The 24,606-nt window shown below is 45.2% G+C and overlaps 3 protein-coding genes across 7 annotated transcripts; 1 reads left to right on the top strand and 2 right to left on the bottom strand.

Annotated features, from left to right (window-relative positions):
• Nucleotides 1–428: 428 nt before the first annotated feature.
• Nucleotides 429–2,263, bottom strand: LOC148159820 (nuclear factor 7, brain-like). The gene has a single exon (XM_088005901.1). It carries the CDS (start codon nucleotides 2,261–2,263, stop codon nucleotides 905–907), a length of 1,359 nt encoding a protein of 452 aa, XP_087862027.1. The 3' UTR covers nucleotides 429–904.
• khk (ketohexokinase) lies at nucleotides 2,195–12,454 on the top strand. 3 transcript variants are annotated; one of them, XM_088005902.1, is made up of 10 exons: nucleotides 2,195–2,315; nucleotides 2,523–3,257; nucleotides 5,754–5,870; nucleotides 8,438–8,572; nucleotides 8,759–8,893; nucleotides 10,611–10,683; nucleotides 10,971–11,117; nucleotides 11,188–11,276; nucleotides 11,343–11,500; nucleotides 11,570–12,454. In XM_088005902.1, exons 2-10 carry the CDS (start codon nucleotides 3,103–3,105, stop codon nucleotides 11,659–11,661), a joined length of 1,101 nt encoding a protein of 366 aa, XP_087862028.1. In that variant the 5' UTR covers nucleotides 2,195–2,315; nucleotides 2,523–3,102; the 3' UTR covers nucleotides 11,662–12,454. The 3 variants fall into 3 exon arrangements, with proteins under 3 accessions (XP_087862028.1, XP_087862030.1, XP_087862029.1); XM_088005904.1 differs by lacking the exon at nucleotides 8,438–8,572; XM_088005903.1 differs by lacking the exon at nucleotides 8,759–8,893.
• Nucleotides 12,455–13,316: 862 nt separating this feature from the next.
• Nucleotides 13,317–23,282, bottom strand: pltp (phospholipid transfer protein). 3 transcript variants are annotated; one of them, XM_088005899.1, is made up of 16 exons: nucleotides 23,168–23,225; nucleotides 23,002–23,049; nucleotides 21,753–21,876; nucleotides 19,201–19,300; nucleotides 18,991–19,119; nucleotides 18,672–18,827; nucleotides 18,489–18,552; nucleotides 18,189–18,344; nucleotides 17,943–18,119; nucleotides 17,307–17,366; nucleotides 17,072–17,236; nucleotides 16,852–16,919; nucleotides 15,992–16,034; nucleotides 15,847–15,910; nucleotides 15,687–15,763; nucleotides 13,317–14,045 (listed from the first exon to the last, which is right to left on the bottom strand). In XM_088005899.1, exons 3-16 carry the CDS (start codon nucleotides 21,862–21,864, stop codon nucleotides 13,926–13,928), a joined length of 1,491 nt encoding a protein of 496 aa, XP_087862025.1. In that variant the 5' UTR covers nucleotides 21,865–21,876; nucleotides 23,002–23,049; nucleotides 23,168–23,225; the 3' UTR covers nucleotides 13,317–13,925. The 3 variants fall into 3 exon arrangements, with proteins under 3 accessions (XP_087862025.1, XP_087862026.1, XP_087862024.1); XM_088005900.1 differs by lacking the exon at nucleotides 23,002–23,049 and having other exon boundaries at nucleotides 23,168–23,282; XM_088005898.1 differs by lacking the exon at nucleotides 23,168–23,225 and having other exon boundaries at nucleotides 22,894–23,016.
• Between the last annotated feature and the right edge of the window lie 1,324 nt (nucleotides 23,283–24,606).

Below are 24,606 nucleotides of genomic sequence, written 5' to 3'. Positions count from 1 at the left end.
CTCATTTAAACAGTAAACTGTATTAGAAAAAGTTTTTGAGTTTGGACATTTTGCTGTAATTCAGCTTATTTATAAACTGTCTTTTGTTAAATTCTGGCTAAAGGCAATAAAAGTTTAATATATAAACAATCATATCTTCATGTTCAGAAATGTTTCAAAGATTTCTGGAAAAATGCATGAAAAACAATAAGAAGGTTTTTTCACTCTTTCCTGCTGTCACTTTTTAATGCCATAATTTGGTCTAATTATGAATAAAGTTGGAACGATTCATTAATATCCAGTGTTTCTGTTTTTAAAGCATTAGAGCTGTGGTGGAGATAACCTGACAAACGGTTTTATTTAATTTGGATAAATCATCAAACTCTTATGAGTTTTTGTGAATTTTCCTTTGAGCTACTTTAAATGTAGGACAGAATTTGGACAAAATGTAAGTTTACAAAATACTTTAATAGCATATTAAAATGATAAACAAACAGTAGAAAAACTAAAATGTGTGCCTTTTCTCCTAAATAAACATTAAGAAAAAATCCAAGTCATTTTTGAGGTAGAGTTGAGAAATTAAAGTAACATTTAAAAAAAACATCAGGAACTAAAGTATTAACTAAGCTTTAGTTGATAAAGTTAACTAAATCTGATACCAACTTGGTATTAATATTTTGGATGCAACTCAGACAAAGATGATGGATTCATGAAAATTAAGATTGATCAGAGCCACACAGGAAGTAAAGAAGTTTCACTTCCTGTCACATTTAGTTTGTAGCATCTGGATCTGAAGCAGAAAACAAGATCAATAAGGACCAATCTGATCAATAAGGACCAATCTGATCAATAAGGACCAATCTGATCAATAAGGACCAATCTGATCAATAAGGACCAATCTGATCAGCAGCTCCATGTCGTGACGTCAGAGCTGTTTGATCACTGAGATCTCCATCGGGAGGATCCTGGTTGTTTTCACCGTTCTGAAGTAAGGGAACATCCTGTCGCTGAAGGTGTGTGTGAAGGTGTGTATGTGTGTGTTCGTGTCCAGATCAGAGAAGGACAGATTCCCTCCGTCCCAGTCCAGATCCACTCGGATCCTCTGGATCTTCTTCTGGATGCAGAGATCAGCAGAAGGAGCCGACGGGCAGACGGCTGAGTATTTGCCTTCATAGAACCAGATAACCGATAATCCAGACTTTATGTCCCGCTTCCTGTGGACAGACTCTGCCAACACGCCCAGCACCCAAACTCTGTTGTCTCCAACATCGACATCCCAGCTGTGGCTCCCAGAGTTAAAACCCTCAGAGCCGAGGACGGACCACTCTGGTCCAAACCGCTCTGGATTATCAGGGAGCTGCTGTTTCTCTCCAAACGTCCCACTGGTCAGATCGTCAGACAGGAAGAGTCTTGACCCAGCCGTGTTTGGGTCCAGAACCAGAGGAGTGTAGGTCACCATGCCCTTCATGTTGCCCAGATGTTTGGCCTGGTCTATCAGAGCTCCTGAGGGCAGCTGTGGATCCTCCAGCAGGGGGCAGCGCTGGACTCTTTCCACTGCAGCCTTGTAGTTGTGCAGGAATGAGACGTCTGCAGCTCTCAGCTCCTCCTCTGTGGCTCTGACTGTGTCTGAAAGAGCTGCTATCTCTCTGCTCAGAGCCTCCATCTTCTCCTTCATCATCCCTCTCTTCTGCTCCTCTTCCTCCCTCAGTGCAGCCAGCCTGGCCTCCTCTTCCTCTGCCAGAAACTGATGAAGCTTCTTAAACTGCTCAACAATCTGCCTCTCTGTGTGTCGGGCCTGGACCTTCATGTGTTCTGCTGTCTGATCAAACTCCTCTTTAACTTCCTTCTTCATCTCCAGGTTCCTCTTTAAAGGCTCCAGAGATGTTTTCAGTTTCTCTCTGTGTTGCTGAGCAGCTTCATCGATGGGCCTGAATCTGTGCTTGGAGTGTTTTTCTGAATCTCTGCAGACGAGACAAACTGGCTGCTGATGGTCCAGACAGAAGAGTTTGAGTTTCTCAGAGTGCAGAGAGCAGAGATCCTCTGAAGCTTTTTGGTCTCTCTGCTGTAGGAATGATTCACACAGGTTCTTCAGAGCCAGATTACAGGGAGGAGCGTCTGTTGCGGATCTTTTCCTACAAACCGGACATGAGCGTCCAGCTCTGACTCTCCAGCAGGTCTGCAGACAATCCTTACAGAAGCTGTGGCTGCACGGCAGGATAACCGGACCCCTATAAACGTCGCAGCAGACCGGACAGCAGAGATCCTCCTCTAACCTGAGCGCCATTTGGTCTCCGACTGGAGCTGAAACCAAAGCGGACAAAGAGTGAAGCCAGGAAGTAATTTTCCCTCCAACACAAACCATTCTCTTACTTTCACTTTGATTTAGATGTTTTTTCCATCTGCAGCAGTCTGTGTTTCGGTGTTTCAGCTCTCCCTCTGTTCTCAGTGTTTAGTCTTACCTGACCAGGTGATGAAGACGATCTTCGGTGTTTATTCATGGAGAGTTTTTTGCTCACTGAACAAGTTCCTGCTTTCTTCAACAGTTCGTCGTGAAATTCCAGTCTTCAGGCACAAATATGGCGCCCTCTAAAGGATTTCCTTTGTACCTGCCGTTTTAGAAGCACTTCTACTGCATCGTATCCAAGTTATCCATCATGAAGTTCTTCTGCTAAGCAAAGAATTTCAGGAGAAAGTTTCTGGACTTTATCCTGGAAGGATCTGAGAACCGAACAAAAGGAAAGCTCGGCTCTGCAGGGACAACATGGAGGCCAAGATTGATTTATTTATTCATTTCTATCACATCTTACACACTTGTTTCAAATGTGTTTTCATTCTTTTTTTTTATTTTCAGGTGATTTTTAAATATTAACCAATGTTCTTTTCTGCCGTGTTTTTCTGTGAAAGTCACTCCGTGAATACCTGATTCCCTGTCATTGCTACTCAGTCCAGCAGATGGCAGCAGAGCAGTTCTGTGTTCACAGGTTGTTCAGAGATCACGTGACAGGAAGTGAAAAGTGTTCTTTACAACATTCACTCTGAGGTCTTTGCCTTGCTGTCAGAAGTTGTGGGACTTTTATTTTGTAGCCTCCACCGACAGGAAGTGAAGCATGTGACTTTAATCTGATGATGACCTGCGTCCGCGTCAAAGTCCAAACTGCGGCTGAAACCAGCGCGCGGACCAACATGGCGGATCAGAAGAAGATCCTGTGCGTGGGTCTGGTTTGTCTGGACATCATCAGCGTGGTGGAGGAATACCCGGAGGAGGACACCGACACCAGGTCAGTACCGATCAGTACCGGACCAGATGATCACCAGACTGACTCTGAGGCTCAAACAGTTTGAAGTTTCACTGTGAAGGTGCTGCTGCTTCATCATCTTCATCATCTTCATCAGCTGTATCATAGGTCTAGTCAAAGGTTTCTCTGTAAAACAGTAACAGGTTCTGAACTCTGCGGCGATCTTTGACCGTCCGGGTTTTCAGAAGAGAAACGAGTCAGCCTACAGCTGGTCTACTGGTCTAACTGGGTCTACTGGTCTATAACTGGGTCTACTGGTCTAACTGGGTCTACTGGTCTATAACTGGGTCTACTGGTCTAACTGGGTCTACTGGTCTATAACTGGGTCTACTGGTCTATAACTGGGTCTACTGGTCTAACTGGGTCTACTGGTCTATAACTGGGTCTACTGGTCTCACTGGGGTCTACTGGTCTCACTGGGGTCTACTGGTTTAACTGGGTCTACTGGTCTAACTGGGTCTACTGGTCTATAACTGGGTCTACTGGTCTATAACTGGGTCTACTGGTTTAACTGGGTCTACTGGTCTCACTGGGGTCTACTGGTCTCACTGGGGTCTACTGGTTTAACTGGGTCTACTGGTTTAACTGGGTCTACTGGTTTAACTGGGTCTACTGGTCTCACTGGGGTCTACTGGTCTCACTGGGGTCTACTGGTTTAACTGGGTCTACTGGTCTCACTGGGTCTACTGGTCTCACTGGGGTCTACTGGTCTCACTGGGGTCTACTGGTCTCACTGGAGTCTACTGGTTTAACTGGGTCTACTGGTTTAACTGGGTCTACTGGTCTCACTGGGGTCTACTGGTTTAACTGGGTCTACTGGTCTATAACTGGGTCTATTGGTCTATAACTGGGTCTACTGGTTTAACTGGGTCTACTGGTCTAACTGGGGTCTACTGGTCTAACTGGGTCTACTGGTTTAACTGGGTCTACTGGTCTATAACTGGGTCTACTGGTTTAACTGGGTCTACTGGTCTAACTGGGTCTACTGGTCTATAACTGGGTCTACTGGTTTAACTGGGTCTACTGGTCTATAACTGGGTCTACTGGTCTATAACTGGGTCTACTGGTCTATAACTGGGTCTACTGGTCTAACTGGGTCTACTGGTCTATAACTGGGTCTACTGGTCTAACTGGGTCTACTGGTCTATAACTGGGTCTACTGGTCTATAACTGGGTCTACTGGTCTAACTGGGTCTACTGGTCTATAACTGGGTCTACTGGTCTCACTGGGGTCTACTGGTCTCACTGGGGTCTACTGGTTTAACTGGGTCTACTGGTCTAACTGGGTCTACTGGTCTATAACTGGGTCTACTGGTCTATAACTGGGTCTACTGGTTTAACTGGGTCTACTGGTCTCACTGGGGTCTACTGGTCTCACTGGGGTCTACTGGTCTCACTGGGGTCTACTGGTTTAACTGGGTCTACTGGTTTAACTGGGTCTACTGGTTTAACTGGGTCTACTGGTCTCACTGGGGTCTACTGGTCTCACTGGGGTCTACTGGTTTAACTGGGTCTACTGGTCTCACTGGGTCTACTGGTCTCACTGGGGTCTACTGGTCTCACTGGGGTCTACTGGTCTCACTGGAGTCTACTGGTTTAACTGGGTCTACTGGTTTAACTGGGTCTACTGGTCTCACTGGGGTCTACTGGTTTAACTGGGTCTACTGGTCTATAACTGGGTCTATTGGTCTATAACTGGGTCTACTGGTTTAACTGGGTCTACTGGTCTAACTGGGGTCTACTGGTCTAACTGGGTCTACTGGTTTAACTGGGTCTACTGGTCTATAACTGGGTCTACTGGTTTAACTGGGTCTACTGGTCTAACTGGGTCTACTGGTCTATAACTGGGTCTACTGGTTTAACTGGGTCTACTGGTCTATAACTGGGTCTACTGGTCTCACTGGGTCTACTGGTCTATAACTGGGTCTACTGGTTTAACTGGGTCTACTGGTCTATAACTGGGTCTACTGGTTTAACTGGGTCTACTGGTCTAACTGGGTCTACTGGTCTATAACTGGGTCTACTGGTTTAACTGGGTCTACTGGTCTATAACTGGGTCTACTGGTTTAACTGGGTCTACTGGTTTAACTGGGTCTACTGGTCTAACTGGGTCTACTGGTTTAACTGGGTCTACTGGTCTAACTGGGTCTACTGGTTTAACTGGGTCTACTGGTTTAACTGGGTCTACTATTCCAATTAGTCATTTTAATAGATGTGTTTGTGTTTTTATGATCGTAGATGTTTTTGCACATGAATGTGATTTATTTTCACTTTAAATGAAGGTATAGATGTTTTTTTATGAAAGGGAAATATTTTGGATTTCCATCTTGAGCTAGAGTCTTTCTGTAAAATGATGAAAAATGGAATGTTACTCTAATAATTCCTCTGCAATATGAGTGTAAATGTGAAAAAGCAGCTGATGCTAACAGGATAAACCTAAAAATAATCATAAAACCAAGCATGGCTGTGTCTCTGCAGGTGTGTGTCGCAGCGATGGCAGCGTGGAGGAAACGCTTCAAACTCGTGTACGGTTCTGTCCCTGCTGGGGGCGCCGTGCGCCTTCATGGGCTCGCTGGCTGCCGGGCCTGTGGCGGAGTGAGTATCAGTCCGATCATCAGGAAATCCACAGAACGGACCAATCACAGCTCAGTCTGGGTCTGATCCATGCTCAGGTAGATTCATGACGACTGCAGAACAGGTGATGATCACCATCCAGCCTCCTGATTGGTCCATTATTGCCACCCGTATGGTTCCCTGGTACTGTTGGGAACATCAGGACAGTTAAATAAATGATCAGAGGAACAGCAGGCTGCGTTATGTCGGTCATCTGCAGCGTTCCTCCTGTCTGACCCAAATGGATCTGCAGATTGGTCCTCCGAGGTTCTTCTGTTCTGTTGGGCGGAGTCAGACAGTTCAGTTCCCACATAGGACAGGACTAAAGGACTAAACTGTCCACTCCTGATGGAGTTCAGTCCTTTGGCTTGTGCTACACCAGTAAAACCAGTAGGAAGTGATGTTCTGCACTGGGACATGTTTGTATCAGGACCTGCCGGTTCTGGGCTTGGTGTTGGACCAGTTTTCATTTACTGAAGTTCTGCCTGTTATCAGGCAGAGGAGGACCATACTGCTGTCCTGACTGCAGACATATTAAATTTGCTGAAGCACACAGTACTGGGTTGCTATGGTAACAGCTACAATGTTTTTTCTTTTTGTTGTTGTTGTTGTTGTTGTTGTGTGGTCAGGTAGTCCAACATGTGGGATGCCTTCATGGCTCCCCGCTGAATCCAGAACAGAAACAAGATTCTCCTTCTCACATCGTAATAAAACTGCAGTCCATCAGACACCTGATCGGTCCGGATGCTCTGATCGGTCCGGATGCTCTGATCGGTCCGGATGCTCTGATCGGTCCGGATGCTCTGACCGGTCCGGATGTTCTGACCGGTCCGGATGCTCTGACCGGTCCGGATGCTCTGACCGGTCCGGATGTTCTGATCGGTCCGGATGCTCTGATCGGTCCGGATGTTCTGACCGGTCCGAATGCTCTGATCGGTCCGGATGTTCTGATCGGTCGGTCCGGATGCTCTGATCGGTCCGGATGCTCTGACCGGTCCGAATGCTCTGATCGGTCCGGATGTTCTGACCGGTTCAGATGCTCTGACCGGTCCGGATGTTCTGACCGGTTCAGATGCTCTGATCGGTCCGGATGCTCTGACCGGTCCGGATGTTCTGACCGGTCCGGATGCTCTGATCGGTCCGGATGCTCTGACCGGTCCGGATGCTCTGATCGGTCCGGATGTTCTGACCGGTCCGGATGCTCTGACCGGTCCGGATGTTCTGACCGGTCCGGATGTTCTGACCGGTCCGGATGCTCTGACCGGTCCGGATGTTCTGACCGGTCCGGATGCTCTGACCTGTCCGGATGTTCTGACCGGTCCGGATGTTCTGATCGGTCCGGATGCTCTGACCGGTCCGGATGCTCTGACTGGTCCGGATGTTCTGATCGGTCGGTCCGGATGTTCTGATCGGTCCAGATGCTCTGACCGGTCCGGATGTTCTGATCGGTCCGGATGCTCTGACCGGTCCGGATGTTCTGATCGGTCCGGATGCTCTGATTGGTCCGGATGCTCTGATCGGTCCGGATGCTCTGATCAGTCCAGATGTTCCTAACAGAGACGTGATTGGTCCAGATGTTTGCCTTACCAGAACCCTTTGGTACCAGACTGCAGGTTCTGGAGGTTCTGGCAGTAGAGCGGAGCCAGCTCCCAGTGCGCTGAGGCGACAGCCTGAATACTTTCTAGACCAGGATGAAACTTTCCCTGCAGATGAAGCTGCTCTGACTGGGGTTATGCTGAGTCGTCTCTGTAGTCATGCTGCTACAAGCTACCAGAGGACAAACTGACCACTTTTTCTCACTTACTTCTCCTACTACTCTCCAGTTTGCATTATTTGCTGTTATTTCAATTGTTAACTTTTTGTTTTCTTTACTTTTAGGGTGGGGCCTTCCTTGATGCCTTAGGCACCCACCTACCCTTATCTTATGTTGTCTGTTTTTGTTGTACTGAAATGAACTGTGTTGTGCTTTCTGCATAATGACAATAAAAGCTTATTCTGTTTTTTCTTCTATACCTGGTCATGTTTAAGGGAATCAGCAGATCCAGTGGCCCGTCTCTGTCATTAATTCTGTCTCTCTCCTGCACAAAGCCACTGACCAACTTGGCCTGCTGTCTTTTATCCTGCAGCTTTTAAAACCGGCTCAGAGCTAACTGTGTTTGTCTTCCAGATGAAGCAGCTAAAGGAGCTGCTGCTAACATGAACTGATTACTTTTAACACAGAAAGTTCTCCTGGTTCAGTTCTTCTGATTCTTCTTCTTGTGTCTCTGCTCTGTCTAATCAAACCTCCATGGCTGCTGGTACTGAGCCAGGTTCTGGTTCCGGTTCTGCTGGAGGTTTTCTTCCTGTTAAAGGGAAGTTTTTCCTCTCCACTGTCGCCCCCTACTGGTCTGAATGACTGAATGTTCATCAATAACTGGGATTGAATTGAAATGACTTTTTCTGTAAAGTGCCTGGAGTCGACTTGTGATGTGATGCTGTAGAAGTGAAATGAAACAGTTTCCTGTCTTGATTCTTTTATTTTGAAATGCTGAAAAGTTTCCTGTCTGTAGCTTTATTTTGGAGGATTTTCAGAAGTTCGGTATCGACGTGTCTCTGGTTTCTGAGCATGCTCAGTGCGTATCTCCGGCCTCCGTGGTCATCAGCAACATCCACACAGGAAGCAGAACCATCCTGCATATGAACAGGTGTGTGTGTGTGTGTGTGTGTGTGGGTGTGTGTGTGTGCGTGTGTGTGTGTGTGCGCTCCACTGACTGCTTCTGTTTTTACAGCTTCACCATCATAGCAGACCAGTTGCGCCCCCTGCTGTTCAACTCTCTATCAGAGCTTTTATTTTGAAGTAGACGTTCATGTTTCCTGTCTGTCTGTCTCAGTTTCATCATGGCCGACTTCTTGCAGCGTGCCATTGACGTTTCAGCAGTTGCTTGGCAGGTCAAAGGTCAAACTCCAAGTGCATGTTGCGTGGTTTGTCCATCCAGCGGATCTCGAACCGTTCTCCTCTACGATACGTAAGAGGGCCGCCCCCCGCCATGCAGCGTTCACTCAGCGCCTCGTCACCAGCCGTTACCATGGCGACCACAAGAGGCCCACCCTGTCGGCGCCTGATTGGTCTCCATGGCAACGCAGCATCTCAGCCCACCAGACCTCCTGTTGTCTGTAGTGATGAGGAGTTTAGTGAACGCTGCTCAAAGTGTTGAAGGAATCGGGAGGAAATGATCTGGTCCAATCCACTGCAGACTGAGCTTCAAGTTCAGAAGAAGAACGTAGCCGTCGTCCAGCAGCACTCTGCTTACGGCAGCAAATAAAGATGGCCGCCACAGCGCTCTGTTTAGGCAGTAAAGATGGCCGCCATCTCTGGATGTGTTTTAAAGTTGTTGAGTGACTGCATGGTCACCAGATGGTCACCAGACAAAGGGAGCTGATAAACAGAAAGCTAACAGCTAACAGCCTTTAGCGCAGCACCGACTGCAGCTGTTTGGGGTGACCAGATCAGGATTGGAGGGTTCAGACCGCCATGACAGATTGGGATTTGGGGCGTATCCATCGGAGCCAGTTCAGCGTCCTGATCCGGTCCATGTGTGGGATTCCACCTGGTTCTGACCCGCAGCACCGGTATGGATGGATGGCAGAACCAACATGTCCACCAGGCCCAGGAGCAGCTCAACGATGATGTGATGAATCCAGACAGGCTCAAAGATCAGAACCTGACAGAACCAGTCAACCTGAAGCAGAAACTCACTCCAAACACGACTGAACCTGAACTGAGTCACTGGTTCTGATCCGGATCAGGAGAACCAGGAAATAATCTGATTGAAGCTGAAAAACAGAGTGTAAACCTGCCTGAAACCCAAACTGGATGCTAAATAGTTCATTTAGTTCTAACTGTGCCTCATTGGTCCTTCAGTTTCACACTGTAAAAACACAACATTTGTCTTTTCTAGTGGAAAATAATTTGTACATTTGAAATAAGACAAAACCAACTTACAGGTAACTTTGCAGTAAAATATAGGAACTTGTTTAAAATCAGCAATTCCTTAGTATTGGTGTTAAGAAGTACTACTTCCATTGGCAGATTATTTAACCTATAATAAAATACTTTCCCATGTGTTAAGTGAAATTAGTGGAACTGGTGCTTTTTCACCAAGTTCTTAACATTAGCTCCTTTTTCTTGCTGAAAAGTTTCCTGTAAATTAGTTTAGACCTCAGATATTCTCTAGACAGAAATATTTGGTTGGATTTTGTGTTTTTGCAGTGTAAGGAATCCGTTGGATCAGAACCGGATGTTCTTTAGGCAGTCTGCAGTGGTTTGGGTTTAATTCAGTAATTAATGCATCTTTATGATCATCAATCAGCCACTGATCCATTCATCATAACCAGAAAACTGTAAAAACTCCTTCAAGCTTCAGTTTGATTTTTAAATATAAAAATTACTTTATTATATTTCCCGTCTAGAACAGAATGATCTGTATTTTATCCATACGAATCGATTTTAGTGATAAAAACTCAAATCCATAAAGTTTAATTTCAATGTTTGTGATTTTAGACGTTTGTGCTGAACATGAAACTCGTCTTCCTCGATGAAGGTCGTCAGGTCAAACAGAACCGGGCCAGAACCTCGGGTCCAGGTTCCAGGCCTCCTGTAAATGTTTGACCTGAAGGACTGGATGAGGTTCTGGACTGAACTCGTCCTGGTTCTGTAGAACTGAACCCGGTTCTGTCTGTCAGGGATCTTCCTGATGTAACGGCCGAGGACTTTTCCAGAATCGACCTGGCTCAGTTCAAGTGGATCCACTGGGAGGTGAGGAACCAGAACCAGACCAGTGGTCCCACTGGTGAAGCTGAACATCCCGTCCACTGGTTCTGGACCGGTGAGATCCGATCAACCAGAACCGCTTCTCTCTAACAGATCTGATAAATGTATGAATTTTAAAGCTGTTTTAATTGAAAATGATCAAAGAATCAGATTCACTGAGGCTTTCTGTAGAGACTGGTTTGACTGGGTTTACTGGGATTTTAGTGTGCTACTGGGTTTACTGGGTGTTTACTGGTGTTTTCCTGCTCTGGTGCCGGTACGTGGCGTCTCAGGGCCGTAACGCCGGCGAACAGGTGAAGATGATCCAGCAGGTTGAGAAGTTTAACGCCCAGCTTCCTGACCGCCAGAGGATCGGCATCTCCGTGGAGATTGAGAAAACCAGAGAGCCGCTGTACGAGCTCTTCCCCTGCGGAGACGTGGTACGGAACCGTCCAGGTTCGGATGGATCCGGTCCGACCCGTCAGTGATCAGGTTCTGGTTGTTTTCTAGGTATTTGTCAGCAAAGATGTCGCTCGTCACTTTGGCTTCGACTCGCCTGAAGCGGCTCTGAAAGGACTCTACCCTCGAGTGAAGAAGGGGTGAGGGAGCAAAGTTCAGAGGAATGGCACACAGACGGTTCTGGTTCTGACCCATCTGTCTCTCAGGGCTGTCCTGATCTGTGCCTGGGCAGAAAAAGGAGCCGACGCTTTGGGTCCTGACGGTCTGCTGCTCCACTCCGACGCTTTTCCTCCTGAAACGCTGGTGGACACGCTGGGAGCCGGAGACACTTTCAACGCCGGCGTCCTCCACACTCTGTCCAACGGTGAGGCTGGCCCGGTTATACTGGTTCTGATCCGGTATGGTTCTGATCCGTTAACATTTCTGTTTGCAGGAGGAAGTGTGCAGGAAGCGCTGACCTTTGGCTGCAGGATTGCAGGCAGGAAGTGTGGTTTCCATGGTTACGACGGCATCAGAGAGAAGTGATGCAGAACCGGTTGGTTCCTCTGGGAACGTTAGTGATTCATTAGACTGATGACCTGAAATAACTTCTAGATCTGATCAATAACTGATCAATAACCAATCGTCTATAAACAGAAGTGTGTTTTTTTAACTTAAATAATGAATTTCTGTGAATAAACTGAAGAGCAGAGAGTCTGTTGGTGGATTGTTGCTCACTGGAGACCCGACTGGCTGCGGGTTCACAGCTGTGGATCGCCATGGTAACGGTACCGTCTGAGCTCAGAGCCGTTTTAGTTTTATTCAGTAAACAAGCTCTAAATATGACTCAGATTCAATAAATCTGAACAGTGCAGGAAGTTAATTTACTTAACTCAGTAAAACATTAATGTTCAGCCAATGAAAACAAGATAATATGACATCAGAGCTGCCAAAACATCTTAATGGAGAAATATGGAATTAATAAAAAGTTTGTGGAAGATATGATTAAAGCTTATCCTCTAAAGATTGAATAGATTTTATCCAGAATGTGTTTCTGTCATTAATGAGGCATAATGAGATGAAATAGCTTTAAAAACAAAGTTTAAGCCCCTGGTTGCAGGTGCCTTTGAGTAGAAACTGGAACATTGATGCTTGATTATTTTGATCGTATTGACAAAATGTAATGTTTGTTTGTTTCACAATTGATGACTGTATCATGCTTTTATGATGTAAAGCACTTTGCTGAAATGTTCTGTAATAACAAACTTGACTGGATTAAAAACTACTTAACTTGTAGCTGATCAGACCAGAACCAAATGTGATTAAAGTCTGAATTTAAGCTGAGGGGTTAAGAGTGTCTTTTTTTAGAAGAATTCAAAGTGAGTTTCAGGAAAGCAGGCCTGTAACCTGTAACCTTCTCAGTTCCTGTAGATTTTGTGTTGTGCTGTCAGCTCCTGCTGCTGAACTTTAAATTGATCCTTTAATCCTGTAAAATAATCTGCTCCGGTCCACTTCTTCTTCAGACCTTTAATTTTAACCTTATTTGTTACAGTAAATAACAATACATATCGACTTTTTGGGGGCAGCTGAAAATAGACACCAACATCGGTAGCCTACAAGGTACTTGTTAGCTAGTTCTGTATAGATGTTAGCTAGTCATCTTTTAGCTAACATTAGCTAGTCATCTTTTAGCTAACATTACCTGCATCCATCCAACAGCTTTACTCAACTCAGTCGGTTAGTTTGGAGGGAAAAACTGTGAAAAGTTCTTTGCGTTTTGCTGGTTTGCTGCCGTGATTCTAACACACCTGTAGCTCCGCCCAGCAGCAGCAGGTCTCCTTCACTAGCGCTCATGTTGCGTTTAAACGCGGCTCGGAAAAACAGGTTACCACATGTTAACAACGGATTAAACAGTTTTAACTGCTGATAAAAGTGACAGAGGACACAGATATGGGACGTGTGGAAGCCTCTACTGAATCAAATTGACAGGAATAACAGAGTTGGCCATTCTAAGGTAAAAACCCAGCGCATACAGTGTTCATGTTTTGTTTTGTTTTCATCCAGACGGCTTCCCGCGCCCCACTGCAATGACACGGCGCCCCCCTTAGGGGGCGCGCCCTACAGTTTGGGAACCTCTGCCTTAAACTGAAACTCTGAGATTAGTGAACTATGACATCATCAAGGTAACCTGACTACAGCGCTGAGTTTTTATTAAAGGGGTTTTATTTATAAGAGACAGTTTGGAACCCTAGATGTTCAGCCAGATGTTTCGTCTTTAGTCCGCCTGCAGTTCAGCTCCCTTCAGTCATGCTGTGAGAATAAAAGCAGGTTCTGGTTGGCTCATCAATAAAATGATTTAACTGGAAAGTGTCAGAAAGCAGGTTTTTATGTTTGTCAGTAAAACTGGTTGAATCTGTAGCTGCTGCGTCACACTTTCCTCAGTCTATCGATATTTACATCATCTATTTATAGCAGATCGGCAGAAGATTATGACCACCAACAGTTTCAGGCCCTCAGGTTGGACGTCTCTGCTTCTAAGGTCCGGCTACACGGTCCAGTCTGTGTTTAGCCTCCTCCAGTGGTTCACACACACACACACACACACACACACACACACACACACACACACACACACACACTGACAGAGCTAAACATGCTTCCTCTCATTCTAACACAGAACCAGCAGAACCAGTACCGATGCTTAGCTACCCTCGGCACTGTGGTGCCCTCTACTGGCGGCTCGGAGGTGTTATGGGAGTGAAACGGTAAGCAGGTGGTCATAATGTTCTGGCTGCCTGGTCCAGTTCTGCTTAGACAGCGGTGCTGGTGGTGTTGCTGGTGCTGGCGGTGGGCTGGATGTCGCTGCTTCCTGCCATCATTTCCCTCAGGCCTTTGCTGAAGTGAAGGTTGGCTCCGATCACGATGAAACCCTGCGGAGCAACACAGCCTGATGATTGGTTGCTGCAGTCAGCTCTGATCTGGTTTGCTACGCTGCTTCGCCGGTCAGGAAGCCAGCTGCACATTGCATCCCGTACCATTATTAAAGGGAACCCGTTATGCAAATCTGCTTCTTAAAACAGGCCAAGCGATAAAAAAAACATATTTTTGGTAATATATATATATATATATATATATATATACTATATATATATATATGTAGCCGGGGCATATTGTTTCCCCTGAATGTGCTGCTGCGCCCTCTTCCTCTTGCCCATATATGTAAGATGCTGTGACAGAGCGCAGCTGGCTTGTTAGGGAGACAGGTGATCAGCATTTACATTTAAAAGCAGGTAGATCCCTGAGATGATCAGATGCAGGCTGAGAACTTGTGCACAGGAAACGCACTTTAGAGAGTGACGTCAAGAGCAACATTTACTGGTTTCACTGTAGAGAAGGTAAGGGCCGTTTCTTATCATTTATCTGGCTGGTTAATGTTCTTGTCTAACTTGATTTCTTTTGTGTGTAGGTTGGCCTGCTACTGTTTCAGTTCTTGATTTGTTTTGATTTCAATTTTTTTTGTTTCAGTTTACTTATTTTTAGATGTTTATTGTTGATTAAAAATAACTTTTCTTTTTTTGGGGGGTTTGTTTAGGGAAAGGGACTTTCTATTGTAGTCCGCTGACTTGTTTTAAACTGGGTCCTAGGCTGTTTTATTTAGATTGAGGAGACCAGTGGAAGGGAAGTTTCTTTGTTTCTTTTCCTTTGTATTCACTAGGGATTTTTGTGTGAGTGTGCTTTTGTTGGGGAACACTTGGGTGTATTTGGTTATATTTTTGTTTTCTTATTATTCCTCCCCCAAACAGTCAAATTTTTATCTAGTTTTAATTTTTCAGCTTTAAGGATCCCAGGGCCAGCATAGACTTCCGCCTTTAGTGTGGTCACTTGGTATAATAAAATAAATTGACTATTATTGCACATGAAACATTTGTGAATTCAATAAACCGTTTGTAATCTGCAGCAGTGCCTCTGTCCATTTTTACAAACTTATCTGAGTGATCTGGTAAAAAGAGGATCTAAAGCTGTACCCAAGGTCACATATATTTTTTTTTTTTTTTAGTGTTTGGAAAATGAACCATTTCAAAATCTTCCTGAATATAGTGTCACAAATTAGCAGTAACTCCCCTGTTACCTAGCAACCGCAGTGAATCCCAGTCCGTTACCTAGCAACCCCTTTAGCACTGCATTCTCGTTGGTTGTGCAGGAGGCTCCACTAATGCTTTTCAAAGATGTTCAGTTGTGTAATTGCATCTGTTTGCAGCCATTGTCTTGTGCAAGTGTAAACATTGAGTTGGGGGGCGTGGCCAGCAGCAGCTTATTTGCATTTAAAGAGACAGAGGCCCTAAAACAGCTCAACATGAAAGAGGTTTAATTTCTAGAGCTGACCAGAATAAAATCTGATTGATTTTGTGCAAAAAATGTAATGAACATGTTTTGTATAGATCACAGACCGGTCCTAACCCGTTAAAGGAAGCATCACCTTTAAAGATTAATCAGTTCCAGAGAAGCTGGATGTTTGTAAAGCATAAAAACAAATGGATGTAAAACTCTGCAAACATCAGAGGTGAACACACATTGTGATACTCCACCACCTCCTCGATGAAATTCATCCCATCAGCCAGCGGAATCCGGACTCCCCTCTTGGTCCAGTCTAGACTCAGAACCAGAACAGAACCACTCAGAGCAGTGCTGGAACTCAGAAGTTCTGGTTGCAGAGAAGAAGTGGGTTCTTACTGTTGATGAGAGGAACCACGGACATCTGCAGCATGGTCTTCAGAGGAGCCTGCAGAGGAATCAGCTGCAGGCAGACAGACGGTCAGAACCGGTTCTGATGGGTCCATCAGGAGGCATTGAAACCAGGAAGTAAAGACACACTTACAGCCAGAGACTCCAGAGCTGACTGGTTGGAGAAGATCTTAAACCTGGAAGACAACAAAGATGTCTCTAATGGCTCCAGAAACGAGGAATTGGAGCAAAAATATGACTATAGACCAAGATCTGGTTTCAGAATTAAGGCTGCATCGTTCACACCAGGCCTGTTCAGTCCACTTTAATCCGACTCCATTTCGTCTGCCTAGATACTCCAGTTTGGTTGGCAAGGTGTGAATGCTAATTGACCTCTGACCTCTGGTCCTCCAAACCTTGGGCTGGGTTCGGTTGAAGTGAACGCCAAGCGGACCAGAGACCGCTCCAAAAGCAGGAAGTGAACTACAGCACAGGGCATTCTGGGTAAATCCAACCAAAGCTAACGTGCTAGCCTAGCGCTAGCAGCAGAAATGGCTCCTGGTCTTTAGCCTAAAGAGAAATCCTCCAACCGCTAAAATCTGACGCCTCCATCTTGTTTCCATCTGGTGAAGAAGGAAGTTGCTCTCAGTGTCTTCAGAGGTTTTTGTGTCGTTTCCTTCAGTGGTTCTTGGTGCAGCGCCCCCACAGGCCAGGAGGGGAACAGGCTGGTTTGACTCAGAGCCACAGCAGCTGGAGGTGGAGCAGATGATGGAGTTCTGGTTCCAGTAGAACCGGGTCGACCAATAGAAACACTAGGTGGAGCTGAAGCTGCTTCAAATCAACGTTTATTCTCTCAGGCTGTTTCCTCCAATAGTCCGGAAAACTCAGTTCAAAAAGTTTATAAACTAAGTGTGGAACCAGATGTGACTTCAGTTTGAGTCCAGAACCAGGAAGGTTTTGCGGTTTAAGTCTAGATCTAGGATTGTGTTAAAGGGATAAAAGTGACACCTTTACCTGCGTAGATCAGCATGCACAGCCAGACGTTTTCCTCTCATGGAGACTTTTGCATTAAACTTAGCTTCCTGCAGAAAGAGAAAATAGCTGTCTTTGAACTAGTACCATTTAAATTATTGTTCAGCCTGGTCCAGTAAACTGGGAGTTCTACTGGGCTGCAACCAGTCAGACTCAGGGATCCAACAATATTAGACCGAATGTAGTTGTGTGTGTTTGGTACCATGGTCATACTGCTGAGCTGGACCGGAGGTTGGCCTGGAGGCAGAACCATCACCTTGACGATGGCTGTCATGACAACGGTGGCCCCGGACGTTTTGATGGAGGTTTTTGGGGGCGAGTTGACAGCAAGCTGCAGCGACAGTGGTGCATCCACCAGAGCTGGGTTCTGACGGAACAACATCAAGAACATCAGGAACTACAACGACTGGTTCTGATTTTGTTCTGGTTCTGCTGACCATCATCATGATGGTTCCAAAGTACGTCGTCCTCAGCAACACCTCCAGATCTTTGGGCATCTGAAGGAAAAACAGGCACAAGTTCAGACTGGGTATCTTTGAATGTTGATTGACTGTTTGGCTGGTTGCTTAGTGATTGATTGGCAGGTTGGTTGTTTTATTGATTGGTTGGTTGATTGAGTTAAAGAAAAAAACTGGACCTAAAATGAATCTAAAATGGTCACAGAAGTAAGAAGAGAAGACATGTCTGTTCTGTGTTTCTCTAATTGTTCTCTCATGACCTTTAAACTGAGTGTGCAGGGACCTCCACTGAAGATGACCAACCACAGCTCCTCTCAGAGGTCATTTTGAGGTCATTCTAGCTTAGCTCTGGGCTCATATTGAGGAGGTTGGAGCTAAAAGACCCAAGGATCAGAAATGTTTCATTTGTCCTTCAGGTGAATTGTGGATGTTGGTTCCTAAAATATTAAAGTTCTTCATTAGGAGGAAGGTTTTTTATTTTTCTGAAGAGTAAATCTCTGAATTCAGATTTGAATCTGTTCGGCCGTAAAGAACTTTAATTTCTATCTCTGAATCTTAGTGGCGTCTTGAGGTTCTGGGTGAGTCGGGTCCAGTGACCCGCCTGTTCTGGTTCACCTTCTCGTTGACGATGTGCATTTGGAAGATCCCAGCAGAGTAGTAGGCGAACATCCCGCTGTCGAAGAAGAACTCAGACAGAGCGAGGTAGACCATGCGGTCGTACTCCCTGATGACCGGCTCCACCGCGTAGTTCACCAGCGGCTGGTTCTGGTTGGACAGGTCAAAGAACATCCCCTGCAAAACAGATGCGCCATTGGTACCAGCTCTGACCCGGTTCTGTCACAACATGGCGACGAGTCCTACCCTGAAGTTCATGTCGAGGCTCCGCGACGTCACCACAGGATCGCTGATCAGAGAGTAGTCGATCCCGATGTAGTTATCCACTTCGCTCCGCACCGGGATCGTCTCCAACATGGCGTTCACGTGAACCAGAGCAGCGTGGTTCAGCGCCGGGCAGATCTGCCGTGAAAACGCACGAGTTCAGAACCAGAAGACTAGGTCCGGGCCAAAGCCAGATCCTGGTCTGAACACCCAACATAACCCAAGCCAGGATCCGGTTCTGGCTCTGATCAGAACTGGGACCGGATCAGAGAGTGGACCCACCCGTTGGTTGAGGAAAAATCGCATCCCGGTGGTCAGAAATCGGGCCAGGAAGTCATAAACTTTCCTGAAAACAGAAGTTCCTGGTTAGGTCACGTGCCAGCCTGACAGCTATTTCCTGTTATTGATCAGTGATTGGCTGATCGGTTCTGGAGTTGAGTATGCTGGCCTCTGATTGGGTTGTACCCGAGCGTTCCGCTGAACTCTGCCCTCATTTTCTTGATCTTTGCGTCACAGCTGATGTTGTTGATCTTCAGCCGCCCTCCATCGTCTCGGATCAGGTTCACAGCCGTGTTGATGTTCACGCCGTCGGCAGATGCGTTGATGTTCCCCGTGTCGTAGCTGGAAAAACAACCAGCCCGCCATGTTTTCACTGTTTTCCAACCATTTCAACTTAAAAAAACAAAGTTCAAGTAACTGATAAAATCAGTTATCTCCCAGCCCTAACTGTTGGATTTCACGTCAGAAGTGAATTTGATCAGTAGAGTTAGAAGCATCATCTCACAAGAACCAGTAGAGGATCCGGCGCTGGAAGCTCAGAGCGATGGACGAGTTCTGAACATCGAACAGCAGACCGACGTCTGGGAGAAAATGCAGGTCTGCATGGCTCAGGTTCAGTTCTGTGATCTTCACGCTGAGCAGAGAGGAAGACATAATGAATCGGATCATAATCAGCACCTCGGTCCGGCCGGACAGAACCGGCAGCAGAACTCACTCTGTGATGGTGTACTGGAACCGGCCCTCAGTCCCCTTCATCTCCGGCATGCTGATGTTACTGAGCTCCTCTTCCACAAACCTCTGAGTCTCAAGCTTTACTGGGAAGACACAAAACACACACACACGTTTGCATGGCTATCTTTGTGGGGACTTTCGATTGACTTCCATTCATTTCTACAGCCTAACCCCAACTCAAGTCACACTTTAGGCCTAAATCTGACCTTTGACCCAAAAACAGCGTTTCCCTTGTGGGGTCCAGGCTTCGGTCCCACAAGGAGCAGTAGGTCCCCACAACGTAGTGTCAGGAAAATGGTCCCCACAAGGTTTTACACACACACGTTTGTCTGGCTATCTTTGTGGGGACTTTCCATTGACTTCCATTCATTTCTACAGCCTAAACCTGACCTTTACCCTTTTCCTAACCCTAACCAACCAAAACTCAATTCATACCTTAGCCCTAACTCTGACCCCTGACCCAAAAACAGGGTTTCCCCTCTTGGGGACCAGGCTCCGGTCCCCATGAGGAGCGATTGGTCCCCACAACGTAGTATATGTCAGGAAAATCGTCCCCACAAGGTATTACAAACAAACGCGCGCACACACACACACACACACACACACACAATAATAGTAAAATAAGGAACAATAATTCCTTATCTCTGACACAAGTTCCACTGGCAGGTTATTTCACTTCTAACAAAAATATTTTCCATGTTATAAGTCAGAGGTTCCCAAACTGTGGGGCTCGCCCCCTAAGGGTGGCACCGTGCCATTCCCGGGGGGGCGAGATGGATGAAAAAAAAAAAACAAGGATGAACGCTGTGTGTCCTGGGTGTGTGTGGGGGGGTGGGGGGGTTGAAGAGTATAACAGGGAGTCTCTAAGAGTCTCTCTACCCCTCGTCACAAACGCCGTTTCAATTAGAAGACCAAAGTCTAACTCTCCCTATCGTAATCCACAGGGGGGGCCAGGAGAAAAAGTTTGGAACCGCTGTTATAAGTGTTGTTAAGAGAGGGAAAATTCTGAAACTTTAAAACCTTTTGACTCGTTAAATCCTCTCTTATGCCCGGATTCAGAAAAATGCTGTGCGCAAAGACTGAGATTATGCAGAGATAACAGCGTCACAATAATCAGCATTTATTCAAGACTGATGCAAACTATCACCAGACAAATGCATCACAAAACATCAGAAACCTCAGAGCACAAACACATGAATTTACCTGAGAGAGAAAAAGACAAAAGATGGAAACGACAAACAGAAAGCAAAGACGTCTTTGGAGAATTGCGAGAGCAAATCTGATTTGTTACTCCTGTATAGAAGGTTTTATAGTAAAGGCGTATTCTAGTCTTTAATTTATTCAAATAAGGCGTACCTTTGCTCCTCCAACCAGGATCTGTCTCTGACCCTTTTTAAAACTTCCTGCAAGTCACGATCTAAGGCCTTTTGTCTCCATTGTTTAAACGAAGTGAGAGCAGAGACTCTCCTGAACTCCTGTTGTTTTATGGCTTTTCACAGATGAGTGTGAAAAGCTGGAACTTCTCCTGATTGTTTCCCACACAGACAAATGGCAGATCAAAAGATCTTAGCAAACCATCTGCTGTAACTACAGGTAACATAAAGGTCAATAGGGCAGAATACATTACTGATTTTAAAACTATAATTAGGCTATTTCAATCAAGACATGTTAAGCTTTAAAACTAGCATACTTTAAATTTATTTTCTTAACTACTAACTCAATTGCAATTATTGCTAGTATTGTGTTGTTAGTTTTGTTTGTCCTTAAGTTTTAGTGTTTCTCTGAGGGAGATGACTTTAGATGTCTCCTCGCTGCCTTTGTGCCAAAGTTCATTCATGGCCTGGTTCCTCCCTGATAACTGACATCCTTTAACTTAAAGCCCTCTAAGATGTTATCTTGCTCAATCCACTATTTTCACGTCATAAGTTTTAACTGTATTAAACACTAAGAATATTTATTTTCCTCAACACTGACTTAAAACAAACTTCTATATCTTACGTATACTTATAATTACTTATGAATTAGTTTTGTTTGATTTTAAGTGAACTCGGATATTTGCACCAGAAACTACAGTTTTGTGTTTTTGCAGTGTGTTTTAGTTGCATCCTTTTACATCATGTTGAAATAAATTCATATTCATCCATCTTCACTAATCTCATATTTAATCAATGAATATTCAGTGAGTCAATTAATCACAAGATAAATTAAAACGAGTGCAATAATTTCCATTTTTATTAATATATTTTTTAAAGACACATTTTGTTTACTGAGACTTCATAATAATTTTTTTTTTTCTGGTTTTGGTTGTCGATTTTTATTTTGGATATTTAAAATATCTTCCAGTTCCAGTCTGTTGGTCTTTGAGAAAAAACTGTTTGCTATATTTTACTGGGAAATATTATCGTTTTTTGCAATAATTATTGGGATAATTTATCAACAAGGCAGTTCAAACATGGATCTTAAAAAAAAAACCATCAGCTCTGATCCGGTTCTGTTCTGCAGACGCAGGCCCGGTTCGCAGGTTCGGTTACTCACACAGCTCCAGGCCTTTATCAGTGATCCGGATCTTACAGCCGGCTGGTTCTGGAGCCGCCATGATGAAGACCACTGGCGACAGGAAGAGGAGCGGCACGAGAAGGGAAGTCATCCTGACCTGGAGCTGCAAGGACAACAGACAAGATAGGCCCGGTTCTGGTTCTGGTTCTGAAGAGGAGTAAATTTCCACCAAAAACTGCAGAACTTTTGAGCTTAATCTCAAACTTTCCAGTTTTTTTCTGGAAATATGTTTTATATCAATCTCAAAATGTTGTTTTTTCCAGCAAATGTGTGACTGTTGGAGCTCAGAAATGTCCTTGTTTTTTCTAGAATATTTCTGAGGTTAATCTCCAATTAGTGATTTTTTTGGGGTGTAAATTTTCTCCTTTTTTCCATGTGCAGCAGCATCAGTGCTGTAGAAACATGTTTGGTAGAAGCTGCAATCTGCTGGTTCTGTTCATCAGACGGTGTTTTCATGTCGGACCTCGACAGAAGGGTTTATTGTGCAGATGGAGGCGCTGAAGGGTCGTTGTCCTGTCCCTTTGTCCTGTCTGTCCTCAGATGGGGACAGGAAGTGGGTTGGGGACAGTCGGGGGTTTCAGGCTGTTGTGAAACAAACTGGGGTTACTGCAGTTCATGCTGAGCTCTTGTTGAAATGGCGTCACACGGAGAGATGTTTTCAGCTTTCTGTTCACGCAGTGGGACCGCCAGGCGGGCCGAAGCCGCTGACCGGACCCAGTGGTTCTGTCACGTCTCCATCAATGATCAGTCAGAAATAAACAGATGAGGAAAACAAGATGCCTGTGAGTCACAGCTCAGGGTTCAGCACACACAAACACACACACACACACACACACACACACACACACACACACACACATTTCATCCAATGAACTTTAACCTTTTCAGCCAGACAGTGCCTGCAGACCAAACCCTGGGCACAGTTAACCCAGCAGCAGATGTTTAATCACAGCGGTTTACTGAACAGCCAATCAGCTCACAGCTGCTACAGACACATGACCGCAGGCGCAGTCATTAGCTCTGCAGACGCTCTGAAACGTCCAGCTGTCTGTCTTCATTCAGCCAAAAACTGATGCTGAGCTCTGACCTTTGACCTGATCCAAAGCCAAACTAAACCTACCAGGCCATCAAGGTTCTGGATTGGAGTCGGCCCAGATCATCCGAGTCAGGCTGAAAACACGGAGTCAGACCTGAAGAAGAACCAGAGCCGCTTCTGGGAAACACTCACCTCCTCCTCCCCATGGCCGCAGCCCGTTACTCTGTTACTCCTGATAATCTGTAATTAATCTGTGGTTAATCTGTAGTTAATCTGTGGTTAATCTGTAGTTAATCTGCAGTCAGCCTCCCTCTGGCTTCATCTGAACTTTCCTCTGAATGTCTGAGCAGAAACTCACCGAGGCGCTGCAGGAGGAGGAGTTGTGACCCGTCGGTTCTGGTCCGTTCTGGTTGGTTGTCTCTGCTCTGCCGGCTCGGTTGACTCTGAGCGTCTGATTCTCTGTGGAGAGTTTTATCCCCAGGGACTGACTCCGCCCCCTGCTCTTCCTCCTCCTCCTCTGCATCCTGGATGAAGCTGCTGCTTCCATTTAGTAAAAATAAAGTTTTTTTAATATTCAGGCTATTTGCAGCAGCTGAGCTTCACACTGAAGATCTACAAACATTCAACCTTCAACTGGGGAACCAAACAAGCTCAAAGCTGCAGAATGTAACGTTTTTAAAAAAATGTTTTACAAAAAGTCTGTGGGGAAAAAAAAATCAATCTCCTCCATGTCATTGGCAGTAATGCAGCTCTCTGTCAGAAACAACCAATCAGAGCCAGGAGGAGGGTCTTGGTGCTGTTAATCAACTTGTGTAAGCGCTGCTAAGAAACAACTTACAGCTGCACGAGAACTGTTTGCCCACCGTCGTCTGTGACTGTCACTAGATGTCAGCTTTAAAAGAATTATTTCTACATGAAATCATCAGTATTGCCCCCCCCACCCCTGGTGTTGGTTGTGTGTACTGCACCTTCTACCCACAGGACAGCACGTCTTCTGGTGTCTGACCATCCAGAGGTCTGGTGTTAAACATTAAGTTATGAGATAAATAAACTATAGTTCAGGAATATTCTTGCAGCCACGTTAGACAAACAGTATCTTGTATTCCCAAAATGTGCAAAGCTAAACGTTTCATCTTCTTACTATGAGATTTGAATGATAAATTTGAATCAAACAAAATGCAGACATATTTAAATTTTTTCACCAATGTGATTTTTAATCTTATACTTTTAATCCATGTATATAGATGTCAGTATCATGTGCATATCGGTGGATGTCTGCACTCAGACGGAGTCCGTTAAAATCAAAGCTGAATAACAGCGATCCAAGCGTGGAGGCCTGGGACTCCAGAGAGTGAGTGTCGGTTATTTACTTTGACATATCGATTCTGTAAAACTCTCTTTTCTGTCGAGACGTTCTGGAGAAAACATCTCCGGTTAGCCGTCTCCATTGAACAGGGCTGGCCCAAGCCTCTTTGGGGCCCTGAGCAGGTTTTGTTTGGGGGCCTCATATCAACATGTCAACATCGGATGCTTCATCATTCTTAAGCTACTCTGTGTGTGTAGCATAGCTGCTAACATTAGCATTGTTTGTAATTGGCTTAGACCAGCGCTATGACGGCTGTTGATTTTAACCTTACAGGAGCAGCAAACTAAAAAAAATTATTTGGATGTAGAAATGCAGAGAGCTACTTAGCTGTGCCATCTTATTTTAACTATTTGAAAATAATAATAATAATAAACACCAAGTTTACAGTTAACAGGTTAAGAAGTTTTATATCTGTTTCAGAGATTAACCGT

Source organism: Poecilia mexicana, unplaced genomic scaffold (genome assembly GCF_051168715.1).
Source record: "Poecilia mexicana isolate PSO_F unplaced genomic scaffold, ASM5116871v1 scaffold_5, whole genome shotgun sequence".
Classification (NCBI taxonomy): Eukaryota; Metazoa; Chordata; class Actinopteri; order Cyprinodontiformes; family Poeciliidae; genus Poecilia; species Poecilia mexicana.
This window is presented reverse-complemented; position numbering and strand designations above follow the sequence as displayed.